At 45.7% G+C, this 20,340-nt stretch overlaps 1 protein-coding gene across 1 annotated transcript in view; it reads right to left on the bottom strand.

Moving 5' to 3' along the window:
* slc9a7 (solute carrier family 9 member 7) overlaps positions 1-15,617 on the bottom strand; it is a 150,976-nt gene extending 135,359 nt beyond the window's left edge. The window contains exons 1-3 of the mRNA XM_046299492.1: positions 15,279-15,617; positions 3,679-3,881; positions 424-501 (exon numbers count right to left, since the gene is read on the bottom strand). Of these exons, the coding sequence (XP_046155448.1) occupies positions 424-501; positions 3,679-3,881; positions 15,279-15,576 (579 nt within the window). The 5' untranslated portion in view covers positions 15,577-15,617. The remainder of the gene's footprint in view (positions 1-423; positions 502-3,678; positions 3,882-15,278) is intronic.
* Positions 15,618-20,340: the final 4,723 nt, after the last annotated feature.

The raw sequence follows: 20,340 nt of genomic DNA, 5'->3' as shown, positions 1-20,340 counted from the left end.
ATCATGTTGAGCGCCTTGCTGCAGTAGTTAACCCTTTAATATCCGTATGTCCCGAGTCAACTGAACACTGTTGCGATGTTGAGAAACCTGGACAGTTCTTACATGCTACTACCTAGGAGACAACTGGCCAATGTGAAGTCAGAAATTACACCAGAATAACGTGTTCCCGAGTGACGCAGCGGTCTAAGGCACTGCATCTCAGTGCTTGAGGCTCTGGTTCGATCACGGGCTGTATCACAACCGGCCGTGATCGGGAGTCCCATAGGGCGGCGCACAATTTTCCCAGCGTCGTCCGCATTAGGGGAGGGTTTGGCCGGGGTAGGCAGTCATTGTAAAATAAGAATGTGTTCTTAACTGACTTGCCAAGTGAAATAAAAAGGTTTTTTTTAAATACAGAATAAAAATGGTAAAGCTGTCACTTACCTTTTTGAGACTATATCCAGCATGGAAAATGATTGGAGGTAGCAGTATATTGAAGAATACTTCAGGGTCAAAGGTAACCTGTACATTTAGGAGAAAAACATGTTTAGGATTGATTTGTTTACATACAAGTTGCTATTAGCCAGCTAATACACTGCTGAGATGCAGACTGATGACAAAGAGGTTACATTGTAAAGCACTGCCAACAAGGGCTGCTTGTGATCAAATACTTAGCGAGCTGTACAGACAACTACAGATTCAGGATGCAGAGACTGACATGAAAATAGGTTGGACTGGATACTGGGGGGGTTATACATTTCAGTTGTGTTTAGTCAGTAGTTGGGGGGTTATACAGTTCAGTAGTGTTTAGTCAGTAGTTGGGGGGTTATACAGTTCAGTAGTGTTTAGTCAGTAGTTGGGGGGGGTTATACAGTTCAGTAGTGTTTAGTCAGTAGTTGGGGGGGGTTATACAGTTCAGTAGTTGGGGGTGGGGGTTATACAGTTCAGTAGTTGGGGGTGGGGGTTATACAGTTCAGTAGTTGGGGGGGGGGTTATACAGTTCAGTAGTTGGGGGGTTATACAGTTCAGTAGTTGGGGGGGTTATACAGTTCAGTAGTTGGGGGGGGGGGTTATACAGTTCAGTAGTGTTTAGTCAGTAGTTGGGGGGTATACAGTTCAGTAGTGTTTAGTCAGTAGTTGGGGGGTTATACAGTTCAGTAGTGTTTAGTCAGTAGTTGGGGGGGGTTATACAGTTCAGTAGTGTTTAGTCAGTAGTTGGGGGGGGGGTTATACAGTTCAGTAGTGTTTAGTCAGGAGTTGGGGGTTATACAGCTCAGTAGTTGTGTGGGGGGGTTATACAGTTCAGTAGTTGGGGGGGTTATACAGTTCAGTAGTTGTGTGGGGGGTTATACAGTTCAGTAGTTGGGGGGGGGGGGTACAGTTCAGTAGTCAGTAGTTGGGGGTTATACAGTTCAGTTGTGTTTAGTCAGTAGTTGGGGGGTTATACAGTTCAGTAGTATTTAGTCAGTAGTTGGGGGGTTATACAGTTCAGTAGTGTTTAGTCAGTAGTTGGGGGGTTATACAGTTCAGTAGTTGGGGGGTTATACAGTTCAGTTGTGTTTAGTCAGTAGTTGGGGGTGGTTATACAGTTCAGTTGTGTTTAGTCAGTAATTGGGGGGGGGTATACAGTTCAGTAGTGTTTAGTCAGTAGTTGGGGGTTTATACAGTTCAGTAGTGTTTAGTCAGTAGTTGGGGGGTTTATACAGTTCAGTAGTTGGGGGGGGTTATACAGTTCAGTAGTTGGGGGGTTTATACAGTTCAGTAGTTGGGGGAGGTTATACAGTTCAGTAGTTGGGGGGTTATACAGTTCAGTAGTTGGGGGGTTATACAGTTCAGTTGTGTTTAGTCAGTAGTTGGGGGGTGGTTATACAGTTCAGTTGTGTTTAGTCAGTAATTGGGGGGGGGTATACAGTTCAGTAGTGTTTAGTCAGTAGTTGGGGGGTTATACAGTTCAGTAGTGTTTAGTCAGTAGTTGGGGGGGGTTATACAGTTCAGGAGTGTTTAGTCAGTAGTTGGGGGGTTATACAGTTCAGTAGTGGTTAGTCAGTAGTTGGGGGGTTATACAGTTCAGTAGTGGTTAGTCAGTAGTTGGGGGGTTATACAGTTCAGTTGTGTTTAGTCAGTAGTTGGGGGCGAGGGGTTATACAGTTCAGTTGTGTTTAGTCAGTAGTTGGGGGGGGGTTATACAGTTCAGTAGTGTTTAGTCAGTAGTTGGGGGGGGGGTTATACAGTTCAGTAGTGTTTAGTCAGTAGTTGGGGGGGGTTATACAGTTCAGTAGTGTTTAGTCAGTAGTTGGGGGGTTATACAGTTAAGGTGTGTTTAGTCAGTAGTTGGGGGGGGGTTATACAGTTAAGGTGTGTTTAGTCAGTAGTTGGGGGGGGGGTCAGTAGGGTTATACAGTTAAGGTGTGTTTAGTCAGTAGTTGGGGGGGGTTATACAGTTAAGGTGTGTTTAGTCAGTAGTTGGGGGGGGGGTTATAGAGTTAAGGTGTGTTTAGTCAGTAGTTGGGGGGTTATAGAGTTAAGGTGTGTTTAGTCAGTAGTTGGGGGGGGTTATAGAGTTAAGGTGTGTTTAGTCAGTAGTTGGGGGGTTATAGAGTTAAGGTGTGTTTAGTCAGTAGTTGGGGGGGGGGTTATAGAGTTAAGGTGTGTTTAGTCAGTAGTTGGGGGGGGGGGGTTATAGAGTTAAGGTGTGTTTAGTCAGTAGTTGGGGGGGGTTATAGAGTTAAGGTGTGTTTAGTCAGTAGTTGGGGGGGGGGTTATACAGTTAAGGTGTGTTTAGTCAGTAGTTTAGAGGTTATCATAACTATATTATTGTGCAGCATGTCATTCTGTTCCAACAGTGTGTGTGTGTGTGTGTGTGTGTGTGTGTGTGTGTGTGTGTGTGTGTGTGTGTGTGTGTGTGTGTGTGTGTGTGTGTTAGTGTGATAGTGTGTGTGTGATAGTTACCTTACGCAGCATGTCATTCTGTTCCAACAGTGTGTGTGTGTGTGTTAGTGTGATAGTGTGTGTGTGATAGTTACCTTACGCAGCATGTCATTCTGTTCCAACAGTGTGTGTGTGTGTGTGAGATAGTGTGTGTGTGTGTGTGTGTGTGTGTGTGTGTGTGTGTGTGTGTGTGTGTGTGTGTGTGTGTGTGTGTGTGTGTGTGTTACCTTACGCAGCGTGTGTCATTCTGTTCCAACAGAGTGTGTGTGTGTGTGTGTGTGTGTGTGTGTGTGTGTGTGTGTGTGTGTGTGTGTGTGTGTGTGTGTGTGTGTGTGTGTGTGTGTGTGTGAGATAGTGTGTGTGTGTTAGTTACCTTACGCAGCATGTCATTCTGTTCCAACAGTGTGTGTGTGTGTGTGTGTGAGATAGTGTGTGTGTGTTAGTTACCTTACGCAGCATGTCATTCTGTTCCAACAGTGTGTGTGTGTGTGTGAGGTAGTGTGTGTGTGATAGTTACCTTACGCAGCATGTCATTCTGTTCCAACAGTGTGTGTGTGTGTGATAGTTACCTTACGCAGCATGTCATTCTGTTCCAACAGTGTGTGTGTGTGTGTGTGTGTGAGATAGTGTGTGTGTGATAGTTACCTTACGCAGCATGTCATTCTGTTCCAACAGTGTGTGTGTGTGTGTGTGTGAGATAGTGTGTGTGTGTTAGTTACCTTACGCAGCATGTCATTCTGTTCCAACAGTGTGTGTGTGTGTGATAGTTACCTTACGCAGCATGTCATTCTGCTCCACGTTGTTTATCTCCCTCGAGTTGATCTCTCCTTTCAGCGTGTACTCAAAGAACTTCCCAGTGACATTCAGTAGGAGCGTACTGACTGGCCCCTCCTCAAGAGAACAGCTGGGAGGAGTCTTTTTGTGGTAGCTGGTGGCTGGGATTCCATAACGCAGGATCACACCTACCAACAGTCCTGGGAAGGAGAGAGAGAGAGAGAGAGACTGAGGATAGAATATCTTCACACTGCCAAAATGTCTTAAACCTCGTTAGAGGCGGCTTATGGTAGTGAAATTGACATTCAATTCTCTGGCAACCGTTTTGGTGGACATTCCTGCACTCATCATGCCAATTGCACAATCCCTCAAAACGTCTTTGGCATTGTGTTGTGTGACGCCTTTTATTGTCCCCAGCACAAGGTGCACCTGTGTAATGATCATGTTGTTTAATCAGCTTCTTGATATGCCACACCTGTCAGGTGGATGGATTATCTTGGCAAAGGAGGAATGCTCACGGACAGGAATGTAAACTCATTTGAGCACAGAATTTGAGAGAAATAAGCTTTTTGGGCATATGGAACATTTCTGGGATATTTTATTTCAGCTTATTATTATTATTATTAATATTATTACTACTACATTATTATTACTAGCTACATTATTATTATTATTATTTTACTAGCTACATTATTGTTATTATTATCTACTAGCTACATTATTATTATTGTTATTACTGGTTACAGTATTATTATTATTAGCTACACCATTACTATTAATTATTTACTACTACTACTAGCTTCATTATTATTACTACCTACATTAGTATTAGCATTATTATTACCAGCTACATTATTATTAAATTAGTATTACTTCTACTAGCTACATTATTAATATTATTACTAACATTATTACTACTAACTACATTATTAATTATTATTGCTACTACTAGCTACATTATTACGAGCTACATTATTACTACTAATACCATTATTACTAACTACATTATTATTACTAGCTACACTATTATTATTACTACATTATCACATTAGCTAGCTACATTATTACTACTAATACCATTATTACTAACTACATTATTATTACTAGCTACACTATTATTATTACTACATTATCACATTAGCTAGCTACATTATTACTACTAATACCATTATTACTAACTGCATTATTATTACTAGCTACACTATTATTATTACTACATTATCACATTAGCTAGCTACATTATTATTATTACTACATTATCACATTAGCTAGCTACATTATTATTATTACTACATTATCACATTAGCTAGCTACATTATTATTATTACTACATTATCACATTAGCTAGCTACATTATTATTATTACTGCATTATCACATTAGCTAGCTACATTATTATTATTACTGCATTATCACATTAGCTATCTACATTATTATTATTACTGCATTATCACATTAGCTAGCTACATTATTATTATTACTACATTATCACATTAGCTAGCTACATTATTATTATTACTACATTATCACATTAGCTAGCTACATTATTACTATTACTACATTATCACATTAGCTAGCTACATTATTATTATTACTGCATTATCACATTAGCTAGCTACATTATTATTATTACTGTAGCTATCATTAATATTTTACTATTAATATTATTTTATTATTAATATTACTACATCAACATTATTACATTAGCTAGCTACTTTATTATTATTACTAGCTACATTATTATTGTATTTTTTTATTACTACTAGCTACATTATTATTACTGCTTAAGTCAGTATTAGGACATTAGCATAGAGTCAGTCATGTCTCAGCAACACACGGCAGCTGCGTCTGTCTGTCCTCCAGCTAAGACCAGCCGGGACGGTGTGCAGAGCATCTCAAAGAGGGCCAGGCTCACACAGACTACGCAGAGAGATAGACGGACAGATTCTGGTCCTCTAGACAACCCCAGCAGGCTGTGGCAACCTCCTACTAATGACACCGAAGAGGCATATGCCATGTGAAACGGTTTCTAACTGACAATATGTGTTATTATCCTGCAACATGGTGCTTGACAAGGACTGAAATAGGTGCTGGTGGTAATTTTAGCCAATGTTTTATCAGGCACTCAAGCAGTAGAAAATTGGATGTCCCGGGAACTCCGTTGTGGTGAGTTCCTGACTAAATAAAGCACCAATATTGTTCCTATGTCCACATAAGGATGCTATCACAGAACAGACTACAATTCACCTACAAATAGGCTTAGCAATGAGAGATGAGATGTAATTTTAACATTCAAATGAAGGGTATACCAGGTGACTTTCATGAGGTTTGGGTGCCTTGTATTGAACACAGTAAGACAGAAGGTGTAACTCTTAGGATGCTATGGTCTGGCCCTGGGGCTCTAACATCCTGTGGATTGTCGCTGTCCCTGGGGCTCTACTGTCCGTCCTGTGGATTGTCACTGGCTCTGGGGCTCTACCATCCTGTGGATTGTCACTGGCTCTGGGGCTCTACCATCCTGTGGATTGTCAATGACACTGGGGCTCTACCATCCTGTGGATTGTCACTGTCCCTAGAGCTCTACCATCCTGTGGATTGTCACTGGCTCTGGGGCTCTACCATCCTGTGGATTGTCAATGGCACTGGGGCTCTACCATCCTGTGGATTGTCACTGTCCCTGGGGCTCTACCATCCTGTGGATTGTCACTGTCCCTAGAGCTCTACCATCCTGTAGATTGTCACTGTCTCTGGGGCTCTTACCGTCCGTCCTGTGGATTGTCACTGTCCCTGGGGCTCTACCGTCCGTCCTGTGGATTGTCACTGTCCCTGGGGCTCTACCGTCCGTCCTGTGGATTGTCACTGTCCCTGGGGCTCTACCGTCCGTCCTGTGGATTGTCACTGTCCCTGGGGCTCTACCGTCCGTCCTGTGGATTGTCACTGTCCCTGGGGCACTACCAGCCTGTGGATTGTCACTGTCCCTGGGGCTCTACTGTCCGTCCTGTGGATTGTCACTGTCCCTGGGGCTCTACCGTCCGTCCTGTGGATTGTCACTGTCCCTGGGGCTCTACTGTCCGTCCTGTGGATTGTCACTGTCCCTGGGGCTCTACTGTCCGTCCTGTGGATTGTCACTGTCCCTGGGGCTCTACTGTCCGTCCTGTGGATTGTCACTGTCCCTGGGGCTCTACTGTCCGTCCTGTGGATTGTCACTGTCCCTGGGGCTCTACCAGCCTGTGGATTGTCACTGTCCCTGGGGCTCTACTGTACGTCCTGTGGATTGTCACTGTCCCTGGGGCTCTACCAGCCTGTGGATTGTCACTGTCCCTGGGGCTCTACCATCCTGTAGATTGTTAATGGCACTGGGGTTCTACCATCCTATGGATTGTCACTGTCCCTAGAGCTCTACCATCCTGTAGATTGTCACTGTCACTGGGGCTCTAGCGTCCGTCCTGTGGATTGTCACTGTCCCTGGGGCTCTACCGTCCGTCCTGTGGATTGTCACTGTCCCTGGGGCTCTACCGTCCGTCCTGTGGATTGTCACTGTCCCTGGGGCTCTTACCGTCCGTCCTGTGGATTGTCACTGTCCCTGGGGCTCTTACCGTCCGTCCTGTGGATTGTCACTGTCCCTGGGGCTCTTACCGTCCGTCCTGTGGATTGTCACTGTCCCTGGGGCTCTTACCGTCCGTCCTGTGGATTGTCACTGTCCCTGGGGCTCTTACCGTCCGTCCTGTGGATTGTCACTGTCCCTGGGGCTCTACCGTCCGTCCTGTGGATTGTCACTGTCCCTGGGGCTCTACCGTCCGTCCTGTGGATTGTCACTGTCCCTGGGGCTCTTACCGTCCGTCCTGTGGATTGTCACTGTCCCTGGGGCTCTTACCGTCCGTCCTGTGGATTGTCACTGTCCCTGGGGCTCTACCGTCCGTCCTGTGGATTGTCACTGTCCCTGGGGCTCTACCGTCCGTCCTGTGGATTGTCACTGTCCCTGGGGCTCTACCGTCCGTCCTGTGGATTGTCACTGTCCTTGGGGCACTACCAGCCTGTGGATTGTCACTGTCCCTGGGGCTCTACTGTCCGTCCTGTAGATTGTCACTGTCCCTGGGGCTCTACTGTCCGTCCTGTGGATTGTCACTGTCCCTGGGGCTCTACCGTCCGTGCTGTGGATTGTCACTGTCCCTGGGGCTCTACCGTCCGTCCTGTGGATTGTCACTGTCCCTGGGGCTCTACCGTCCGTGCTGTGGATTGTCACTGTCCCTGGGGCTCTACTGTAGGTCCTGTGGATTGTCACTGTCCCTGGGGCTCTACCAGCCTGTGGATTGTCACTGTCCCTGGGGCTCTACTGTCCGTCCTGTGGATTGTCACTGTCCCTGGGGCTCTACCGTCCTGTAGATTGTCAATGGCACTGGGGTTCTACCATCCTGTGGATTGTCACTGTCCCGAGAGCTCTTACCATCCTGTAGATTGTCAATGGCACTGGGGCTCTACCATCCTGTGGATTGTCACTGTCCCGAGAGCTCTTACCATCCTGTAGATTGTCAATGGCACTGGGGCTCTACCATCCTGTGGATTGTCACTGTCCCGAGAGCTCTTACCATCCTGTAGATTGTCAATGGCACTGGGGCTCTACCGACCTTCCTGTGGATTGTCACTGTCCCTGGGGCTCTACCGACCGTCCTGTGGATTGTCACTGTCCCTGGGGCTCTTACCGTCCTGTGGATTGTCACAGTCCCTGGGGCTCTTACCGTCCTGTGGATTGTCACAGTCCCTGGGGCTCTACCGTCCGTCCTGTGGATTGTCACTGACCCTGGGGCTCTACCGTCCGTCCTGTGGATTGTCACTGTCCCTGGGGCTCTTACCGTCCGTCCTGTGGATTGTCACTGTCCCTGGGGCTCTACCGTCCGTCCTGTGGATTGTCACTGTCCCTGGGGCTCTACCGTCCGTCCTGTGGATTGTCACTGTCCCTGGGGCTCTACCGTCCGTCCTGTGGATTGTCACTGTCCCTGGGGCTCTACCGTCCGTCCTGTGGATTGTCACTGTCCCTGGGGCTCTACCGTCCGTCCTGTGGATTGTCACTGTCCTTGGGGCACTACCAGCCTGTGGATTGTCACTGTCCCTGGGGCTCTACTGTCCGTCCTGTAGATTGTCACTGTCCCTGGGGCTCTACTGTCCGTCCTGTGGATTGTCACTGTCCCTGGGGCTCTACCGTCCGTGCTGTGGATTGTCACTGTCCCTGGGGCTCTACTGTCCGTCCTGTGGATTGTCACTGTCCCTGGGGCTCTACCGTCCGTGCTGTGGATTGTCACTGTCCCTGGGGCTCTACTGTAGGTCCTGTGGATTGTCACTGTCCCTGGGGCTCTACCAGCCTGTGGATTGTCACTGTCCCTGGGGCTCTACTGTCCGTCCTGTGGATTGTCACTGTCCCTGGGGCTCTACCGTCCTGTAGATTGTCAATGGCACTGGGGTTCTACCATCCTGTGGATTGTCACTGTCCCGAGAGCTCTTACCATCCTGTAGATTGTCAATGGCACTGGGGCTCTACCATCCTGTGGATTGTCACTGTCCCGAGAGCTCTTACCATCCTGTAGATTGTCAATGGCACTGGGGCTCTACCGACCTTCCTGTGGATTGTCACTGTCCCTGGGGCTCTACCGACCGTCCTGTGGATTGTCACTGTCCCTGGGGCTCTTACCGTCCTGTGGATTGTCACTGTCCCTGGGGCTCTACCGTCCGTCCTGTGGATTGTCACTGTCCCTGGGGCTCTACCGTCCGTCCTGTGGATTGTCACTGTCCCTGGGGCTCTACCGTCCGTCCTGTGGATTGTCACTGTCCCTGGGGCTCTACCGTCCGTCCTGTGGATTGTCACTGTCCCTGGGGCTCTACCGTCCGTCCTGTGGATTGTCACTGTCCCTGGGGTTCTACCGTCCGTCCTGTGGATACTCACTGTCCCTGGGGCTCTACCGTCCGTCCTGTGGATTGTCACTGTCCCTGGGGCTCTACCGTCCGTCCTGTGGATTGTCACTGTCCCTGGGGCTCTACCGTCCGTCCTGTGGATTGTCACTGTCCCTGGGGCTCTACCGTCCATCCTGTGGATTGTCACTGTCCCTGGGGCTCTACCGTCCGTCCTGTGGATTGTCACTGTCCCTGGGGCTCTACCGTCCGTCCTGTGGATTGTCACTGTCCCTGGGGCTCTACTGTCCGTCCTGTGGATTGTCACTGTCCCTGGGGCTCTACCAGCCTGTGGATTGTCACTGTCCCTGGGGCTCTACTGTCCGTCCTGTGGATTGTCACTGTCCCTGGGGCTCTACCGTCCGTCCTGTGGATTGTCACTGTCCCTGGGGCTCTACCAGCCTGTGGATTGTCACTGTCACTAGGGCTCTACCATCCTGTGGATTGTCACTGACCCTGGGGCTCTACCAGCCTGTGGATTGTCACTGTCACTAGGGCTCTACTGTCCTGTGGAAGAAAAAAAATTATACTCTGGGCACACTGCCTGCCCATCAAGACATCTACAGCATCTTGTGTCACAGAAAGGCCAGGAAGATCAAGGACCCCAACCACCCGAGCCACGGCGTGTTCACCCCGCTACCATCCATAAGGCGAGGTCAGTACAAGTGCATCAAAGCTGGGACTGAGAGACTGAAAAACAGCTTGTATCTCCATCTCATCAGACTGTTATACAGCCACTATTAGCCTGCCTCTGCCCTGAACTTAGTCACGGTTACTAGCTGGCTACCACCCGGTACTCTACCCTGCACTTTAGAAACTGTTGCCCTATGTACACAGACATTGAACACTGGTCACTTTAATAATGTTTACATACTGTTTAACCCACTGTATAATGTATATATTGTATTCTAGTCATGGTTCATCCTACACACAATACATTCTGAAAGTATTCAGTCCACTTTACTTTTTCAACAGTTACTTTTTGTAAAATTGATTTTTTTTTATTCCCTCTAATCTACACACAATACCCCATAATGACAAATAAAAACTGGTTTAGACATTTTTGTACATTTATAAAAACATTAAAACAGAAATATCACATTGACATAAGTATTCAGACCCTTTCCTCAGTACTTTGTTGAAGCGCCTTGGGCAGTGATTACAGCCATCAGTCTTCTTGGGTATGATGCTAAAAGCTTGGCACATCTGTATTTGGGGAGTTTCTCCCATTCTTCTCTGTAGATCCTCTCAAGCTCTGTCAGGTTGAATGGAAAGCGTCGCTGCACAGCTATTTTCAGGTCTCTCCAGAGATGTTCAAATCGGGTTCAAGTCAGGGCTTTGGCTGGGCCACAAAGACATTCAGAGACTTGTCCCGAAGCCACTCCTGCTTTGTCTTGGCTGTGTGCTTAGGGTCGTTGGACGGTGAATCTTCACCCCAGTCTGAGGTCCTGAGTGTTCTGGAGCAGGTTTTCATCAAGGATCTCTCTGTACTTTGGTCTGTTCATCTTTGCCTCGATCCTGACAATGGTATTGAGTTTTCCACCACAGTCATCGGCTTCATCAGTAAGTGCATTGACGTACATATTCCAACCAGAAGCCATGGATTACAGGCAACAACAAAAATATCCCCCTCAGCACTGCGCCAAAATGCAAACTCCTTCCGTTTGACTTCCGTTATAAAAAATGTTTTTTTATAACATCTCTTGGTAGATAGTGTGTTCTACAGCCTATCACGAGGTACTCTACCTCAGGCAAGCAATACCTCGAGACTACCTTAATATTTGACATTGCGCACCAGCTGTTATTAACAAATATAGACACCCCCCACCCCACCCCTCGTCTTACCGGAAATAGCTGTTCTGTCCTGTTGATGCCCGAAAACCCAGACAACTGTATATGATCCATGTTGTTCAGCCACGACTCAGTGAAACATAAGATATTACAGTTTAATGTCCCGTTGGTAAGAGTCTTGAACGGAGCTCATCCAGTTTATTCTCCATTGGCACGTTGGCCAATGGGACGGATGATAGAGGTGGGTTACCCACTCTCCGACAAATTCTCACAAGGCACCCTGATCTGCACCCACTGTATTTTCTTATTAAGAAATAACGGGGATTTAGGCCTTGTCTTGGAGCAACAAAAAACACACAAAATAGCACAATTGGTTAAGAGCTTGTAAAACGGCAGCCATTCTCAAGTGACTGCATGTTCGCCAACAGAACGGAGGGAAGAGAGTTTATCCGACGTAGTCTCGTCAGGTATCCCGCACACCAACCTCTACTCAACCGCCTCTTTGATATTTCAGTGTTGGGGATTTGGGCCTGGTTGAAGTAGAAATCCTCATTCATAATCAACTTCAGTGATCGCTGTTCTGATTTCCAGATACTATTTTCAGGTCATAGGAAATGATGGTGGAACCGTTAGGTAAAAAAATTATAATTACAATCTGCGCAAAAAAAAAACAACACAAAATTGCAGGATTGGTCAGAAGCTCGTAAAACAGCTGCTATGTCATCCAGCAACAGGGCTTTGGGAAATTGAAATACTCTTTTTTATTTTACCTTTATTTAACCAGGTAGGCTAGTTGAGAACACCTTTATTTAACCAGGTAGGCTAGTTGAGAACACCTTTATTTAACCAGGTAGGCTAGTTGAGAACACCTTTATTTAACCAGGTAGGCTAGTTGAGAACAAGTTCTCATTTGCAACTGCAACCTGGCCAAGATAAAGCAATTCGACACATACAACAACACAGAGTTACACATGGAGTAAACAAAACATAGTCAGTAATACAGTAGAACAAAGGAAAACAAAAAGTCTATATACAGTGAGTGCAAATGAGGTAAGTTAAGGAAATAAATAGGCCATGGTGGCGAAGTAATTACAATATAGCAATTAAACACTGGAATGGTAGATCGGCAGAAGATGAATGTGCAGGTAGAGATACTGGGGTGCAAAGGAGCTAAATAAATAAATAAATACCAGTATGGGGATGAGGTAGGTAGATAGATGGGCTGTTTACAGATGGGCTATGTACAGGTCCAGTGATCTGTGAGCTGCTCTGACAGCTGGTGCTTAAAGCTAGTGAGGGGAGATATGAGTATCCAGCTTCAGAGATTTTTGCAGTTCGTTCCAGTCATTGGCAGCAGAGAACTGGAAGGAGAGGCGACCAAAGGAAGAATTGGCTTTGGGGGTGACCAGTGAGATACCTGCTGGAGCGCGTGCTACGGGTGGTTGTTGCTATGGTGACCAGTGAGCTGAGATAAGGCGGGGCTTTACCTAGCAGAGACTTGTAGATGACCTGGAGCCAGTGGGTTTGGCGACGAGTATGAAGCGAGGGCCAGCCAACGAGAGCGTACAGGTCGCAATGGTGGGTAGTGTATGGGGCTTTGGTGACAAAACGGATGGCACTGTGACAGACTGCATCCAGTTTGTTGAGTAGAGTATTGGAGGCTATTTTATAGATGACATCACCGAAGTCGAGGATCGGTAGGATGGTCAGTTTTACGAGGGTATGTTTGGCAGCATGAGTGAAGGATGCTTTGTTGCGATATAGGAAGCCGATTCTAGATTTAATTTTGGATTGGAGATGCTTAATGTGAGTCTGGAAGGAGAGTTTAGTCTAACCAGACACCAAGGTATTTGTAGTTCTCCAGAGCCGTCCAGAGTAGTGATGCTGGACAGGCGAGCAGGTGCGGGCAGTGATCGATTGAATAGCATGCATTTAGTTTTACTTGTATTTAAGAGCCGTTGGAGGCCACGGAAGGAGAGTTGTATGGCATTGAAGCTTGCCTGGAGGTTAGTTAACACAGTGTCCAAAGAAGGGCCAGAAGTATACAGAATGGTGTTGTCTGTGTAGAGGTGGATCAGAGAATCACCAGCAGCAAGAGCAACATCATTGATGTATACAGAAAAGCGAGTCGGCCCGAGAATTGAATCCTGTGGCACCCCCATAGAGACTGTCAGAGGTCCGGACAACAGGCCCTCCGATTTCACACATTGAACTCGATCAGAGAAGTAGTTGGGCAACCAGGCGAGGCAGTCATTTGAGAAACCAAGGCTGTCGAGTCTGCTGATAAGAATGTGGTGATTGACAGAGTCGAAAGCCTTAGCCAGGTTGATGAATACGGTTGCACTGTAATGTCTCTTATCGATGGAGGTTATGATGTCGTTTAGGACCTTGAGCGTGGCTGAGGTGCACCAATGACCAGCTCGGAAACCAGATTACATAGCGGAGAAGGTCTGGTGGGATTCGAAATGGTCAGTAATCTGTTTGTTAACTTGGCTTTCGAAGACCTTAGAAAAACAGGGTAGGATAGATATAGGTCTGTAGCAGTTTGGGTCTAGAGTGTCACCCCCTTTGAAGAGGGGGATGACCGCGGCAGCCTTCCAATCTTTGGGAATCTCAGACGATACGAAAGAGAGGTTTAACAGGCTAGTAATAGGGGTTGCAACAATTTGGGCAGATAATTTTAGAAAGAGAGGGTCCAGATTGACGAGCCCGGCTGATTTGTAGGGGTCCAGATTTTGCAGCTCTTTCAGAACATCAGCTATCTGGATTTGGGTGAAGGAGAAATGGTGGGGGCTTTGGCGGGTTGCTGTGGAGGGTGCCGGGCAGTTGACAGGGGTAGCCATGTGGAAAGCATGGCCAGCCGTAGCGAAATGCTTATTGAAATTCTCAATTATAGTGGATTTATCGGTGGTGACAGTGTTTCCTAGCCTCAGAGCAGTGGGCAGCTGGGAGGAGGTGCTCTTATTCTCTAAGGGGGATAGGCTCTTGAATCACATCACATTGACATGTTTCGACTCAGCAGAGTGAGAAGCACATTTCAGAAACATCAGGCGACGTTTGTATTGTAGTTGCGCCACACTGACTGCATCCCATGGCAGATATGCAGATGTAGAGATTTAGAGATTGAAAGAGAGAGAGAAAGAGAGAGAAAGAGAGAGAGAAAGAGAGAGAGAAAGAGAGAGAAAGAGAGAGAGAAAGAGAGAGAGAAAGAGAGAGAGAAAGAGAAAGAGAGAGAGAGAGAAAAAGAGAGAAAGAGAGAGAGAGAGAGAGAGAGAAAAAAAGAGAGAGAGAAAAAGAGAGAGAGAAAAAGAGAGAGAGATTCCATCCATGATATGTAGCAGTTACTACAAGCTGCTATGGGTAATGAATGAGTCAACACAGTAGTTGTAAACCCAGGCCATGACGTTAAACAATTTATCTGCTAATATGTAAAGTAAAAATCATGATTAGGCCTACTAGCCAATAGTGCAATGTGATTCAGGCTATACCAATCAAGTCAAAGCTATAATATATTGTTATTTGTTGGTGGCATAGGAACATGGTTCTGTGGGTATCTATGCAGGACTGTGATGCCCAATCTAAATACTGTGTAGCACATTCCAGAGACTGTCACTCCCATCTGAACCAATTAGGACTGGGAATGAGCGCTGAATGGCGCATCATGTACGTAACATTTTAACTGTCTACAATGTATCTACAATATTGATCAATTGTAACTAACTCGTCATGATTCAATGTAGCAGTGACATAGAGCCGCACTAATAATCACCGACGTGAGTTGGCATCATTCATACGGGGATTAGGGGGTTGGGTTGGCAAAGTTACATGCGTTGCAAACGTCTGACAGATTAATGTGTCGAGTCTTACCGTATATCATTGCCAACCCGGTCTCATGGAGAAAACGAACTCTTCTGTGTTTGAAAAGCCAAATGGTCAGAATGGTTAATGTCAGCAGTAAAATAAATGTCAATAAATTCACACTGTCCTGTCGATGACTTTCTTCCGCCTCCTTCTCAGATGCCAGTTCCTCCATAACGCCGTCCTCGGCGTTCATTTTAGAAGCCTGGTTTATCAGCAGAATTAAAATGGGAAATAACATCAATTGCTTTTCCAAAGGAAAGAAGAATCTGCATAGCTTTGGTTTTTTGGCAACAGCAGCATCCATGGTACAGTTTGATGAGCCAAGCCTATGAGACCTATCAGACGTCTTCTTCTTGTTTAGTATTGTGTTGACGGCTCGCATCCAATTGAATGTGCATACACCGCCCCCTACTGTACTGGAGTGTGAGGCCATTCACGGAATACCCACATTAATTAACAAGAAAAGGAAAAAATTACCCTGAAAAGTATTAGCCCTTAGTAAAACACCACCCCATTCCACTATTTAACCTTCCCTAATCCTACTCCAGACCAACCGTCTGAGAGGACAGAGCACTACCACTCAACACCCCCTGCAAATGTTCAGCAGTAAACTCAGGATCCCCCACCCCGTACCCATCTTCCTCTACCACCCTCTTCTTCACTGCTTCGGCATACAACATTTTCTGTGCTGGGCCAGAATCATCCTTTACATCCTCGGACAGAGGCCCGATCTCGGCGGTCCTCACTGCAGGAATTTCATCCACACTATTGTCCGGTTCCATCTCTGAGCTACTTGAGAACGTATTCTGCTTTTTGCACTTGGCGCCAACCTTCCTCGACAGACTGCTTCCCTCTACACTCGTCTTCTTCTCAACAGTCATCACTGCACTCACCACCACATCTAATTCATTCTCACTCTCGTCACTCTCAGTTTCCTCAAGTTCTTCCAAACGGTTTTGTGAAATCCCTCATTCCATATTCCCTCGTAAACATTTCCAGTTTATTTTTCTTGTCCACCATCTTGTTCTTCCAGAAGGCCTGTGTAATCACCCACTCCATGTTTATTTATAATATGCTACACTTATTTCCTTTTCCTCCTTCTTCTCCTCCATCGTTTAATGGCGGTTGGTGTAACAGTATAACTTTAGACCGTCCCCTCGCACATACCCGGGCGCGAACCAGGGACCCTCTGCACACATCAACAACAGTCACCCACGAAGCACCCACGAAGCATTGTTTGATGGTTTTTCCAAGTTCAAAATGGTAATGTACTCAACTCATATTAACAACTTCACAACTGGTAATTACCACTTTCCCATTGAGTTATGAACATAGCTTAGAGCAGAGAAACCCTGAACTGTAGTTCAATGTTTTAAAGGAACACTGCACCTTTCTGAGGACACACTACAGCTAAAGACTCCCCTTGGATGAAAATCAAAATCCCCACGGTTCATTTGGGTTTAATAGGGAGAAGAATAAATAAACTCATACTCATCCATTTAATCCAGACATATTTTCACGAGACTTCACTGTTGTTTTATAGCTTATCAAACTTCCTAATCCTAGTGCTGCGGTTTGACAGTTCCACCACGTCACAAAACAGGAAATTTAGATTTCCCTTTGTCATTTCTTCTTAAAGGATGTTTTCCTTTAGAAAATGACAACTCATCAGATTTAGGGCTGAATAAGCAGTAGGTAGCTGGAACAAAGTTTCCAGTCCAATGAGTGTATGCCTCAGTTAAGTTTACTGTTGTGTTAAGTTTACTGTAGTTCTGTGTGTTCTTTTAAGTAAGTGGTGTCATTGCTGCATTGTATCTTGTTTTTTCACTTTCTGGTTACCTAATATAATGTACCCATCAGTGGTGTCATCAGTTGTGTACAGTACTTAAGTAAAAGTACTACTTAAGTAGTTTTTGGGTATCTGTACTTTACTTTACTATTTATATTTTTGGCAACTTTTACTTTTACTTCACTACATTCCTAAAGAAAATAATGTACTTTTTACTCCATACATTTTCCCTGACACCCAAAAGTACTCGTTACATTTTGACAGGAAAATGGTCCAATTCACTTATCAAGAGAACTTCCCTGGTTACTAATCTGGTAGCCTCTGCCATGTTAAGGCCTCTGTTTACCACATGGCCAACGACAATGGCCTTCATTAGACAAAACAGTTCCCTGCAATCTGCCTCCCTCCCTCTGGTGTAGGGCAGCTGCCTCTAAGGTATAGGGTTGATTAACCGGGTAGAAGCTGCCTAGAGATGGCTATTTAACAGTCTGATGGCCTTGAGATAGAAGCTGTTTTTCAGTCTCTCGGTCCCAGCTTTGATGCACCTGTACTGACCTCGCCTTCTGGATGATAGCGGGGTGAACATGCAGTGGTTCGGGTGTTTGATGTCCTTGATTATCTTTTTGGCCTTCCAGTGACATCGGGTGGTGTAGGTGTCCTGGAGGGAAGGCAGTGTGCCCCCGGTGATGCGTTGGACAGTCCGCACCACCCTCTGGAGAGCCCTGCGATTGCAGGCGGTGCAGCCCGACAGGATGCTGTCAATTGTGTATCTGTAAAAGCTTGTCTTTGGGGCCAAGACAAATTTATTCAGCCTATCGAGGTTGAAGAGGCGCTATTGCGCCTTCTTCACCACACTGTGTGGATGGACCATTTCAGACTGTCTGTGATGTGTACGCCAAGGAACGTGAAGCTTTCCACCTTCTCCACTGCGGTCCCTTCGATATGGATAGGGCCGTGCTCCCTCTGCTGTTTCCTGAAGTCCACGATCAGCTCCTTTGTTTTGTTGATGTTGAGGGAGGTTTCTTTCCAGGCACCACTTCGCCAGGGCCATCACCCCCTCCCTGTAGGGTGTCTTGTCATTGTTGGTAGTCATGCCCATTACTGTTGTGTCGTCTGCAAACTTAATGATTGAGTTGGAGGCGTACATGGCCACACAGTCATGGGTGAACAGAGAGTACAGGAGGGGGCTGAGCACACACCCTTGTGGGGCCCCAGTGTTGAGGATCAGCGAAGTGGAGGTGTTGTTTCCTACCTTCGCCACCTCGGGGCGGCCCGTCAGGAAGTCCAGGACCCAGTTGCACAGGGCTGGTTCAGACCCAGGGACTCAAGCTTAATGATGAGCTTGGAGGGTACTATGGTGTTGAATGCTGAGCTATAGTCAATGAACAGCACTCTTACATAGGTATTCCTCTTGTCCAGATTGGACAGAGCAGTGAGCAGGGTGTTGGCGATTGCATCGTCTGTGGATCTTTTGGGGCGGTAAGCAAATTGGAGTGGGTCTAGGGTATCAGGTAGGGTGGAGGTGATATGAACCTTAAATAGCCTCTCTAAGCACTTCATGATGACAGAATTGAGTCATTTAGTTCAGTTGCCTTCACTTTTTTGGGAACAGGGACAATGGTGGACATTTTGAAGCAAGCGTGGACAACAGACTGGGAGAGATTGAATATATGGTGACCAATTGTGGTTCCCACCATGTGAAATCAATTATCAATAACGAGTAGTCATTATGTAATGCTATCATGTATCATACAGTACATGTCATTTAAATGTTTATACTTTACAAACACACACTTTATTTCTGTAGTTCTCAAAATCCATATATAGTAGAATTATTATATTTTTTATCTATAGGTTTACCAAATGGTTAAGTGATTAAACCATTAAGCACAGTTGGATTAAGTGATGTTCAAATGTATTCAAACAAATGAGAAGAGAATCATATGAAAAGTATTGTGAGCGTTGCACTGTGAAAGGCAATTACTTTATATGAAAGGTATTGCTAGATGAAACACTCATTAGGTTTGGTGAGAAAGTTACTGTGTGATTTTGTGTGTTGTACATAGTCAATTGAAAATGTGCTTTCAGTTTTTGATGATCAAGTGAAATTTGACCACATACTTGTGAAGAATAGTACCAAAGTGATAAAAAATAACTAAATGTGATCATGTTCGGAACATGTGGTAGCCTGTACAGACACAGTACAGCAGGAGGTGTCGGAAACATGCTTCAAACCTGTTTGTTCTCTTGTAAATGTCGAACAGGCCTCCATACCAAATGATCATGTGAAATGTTCAGATTAGACAGAATAGCCTAGTTGTTTGTGACTGGAGCATGAATTAACGTTGTGTTACAGTGAGTGTGTATACATAGGCCGCAGCCTATAATTAGAATGGACAAGTAGCTTACGTTGTTAGCTAATAAGCATGTTGTTTTGTTTGACGCATAAATACAATTATATCATAACTGATCCACCCATGGATAGTACGTGAGGAAAGAGTGTAACAGACTGCATTGCATGATGCATCATCACGTGTCAAAATGCGACATTTACAACAAACAAACAGAAACGTACAATTGTATTAAAAATGTTTTACTTTATAGAATGTACGATATCTGGACGAATGTTTATTTTTATTACCAATGATTTCTAAACATCTGACGGAGTTCTATTAACCTGAACCGCGGTGTTCGGGTCTATGGCCCGGTGACGTGAACAGGAAAAAAACATTCTTCTCATGTCGAACAATAATCTGCGCCACTCAGTCATGTTGTCAACAGGGCAGCATGGTGCATCGTCCACAAACATACACTTTATATTTTATATAACATATACGTTCGAATGTTTTAACTAGTTTTAATTCGAGGCAGATTAAACGTAATTATCCAAAACGATCACTTTTGCACGTGAAAACACCATTTTAGTCATTACTCCACGTGCTTAATCTAGTCTAGACGACGAGACATTTGTTTTGAGATGATTTAGTTTTGGGGTTTGAACCGTCACCTTGCTCGTGCCCGGGAGGCAGCCGGTTCCAAAAGGAATGCAATCACCTTTCACCGAATTAACCGCTCTCACCGGCGGTAAACCGGGCCAGATAATCGAAACCCCTAACTGTTTACCACCCTGCATACTGAGCGCGGCTAAAACGACGCATAGCTCCCAAAAAGCAGAGCACTGATTTGATTGGCTGACATTGTCCACGTTGCCCCCTCCCAGACTGTTGTTGTACTGTGATTCGCTGTTACTAAGTAACGGATTGCAAAGTATTGATTGGC

Source organism: Oncorhynchus gorbuscha, linkage group LG02, assembly GCF_021184085.1.
Source record: "Oncorhynchus gorbuscha isolate QuinsamMale2020 ecotype Even-year linkage group LG02, OgorEven_v1.0, whole genome shotgun sequence".
Lineage (NCBI taxonomy): Eukaryota > Metazoa > Chordata > Actinopteri > Salmoniformes > Salmonidae > Oncorhynchus > Oncorhynchus gorbuscha.
This window is presented reverse-complemented; position numbering and strand designations above follow the sequence as displayed.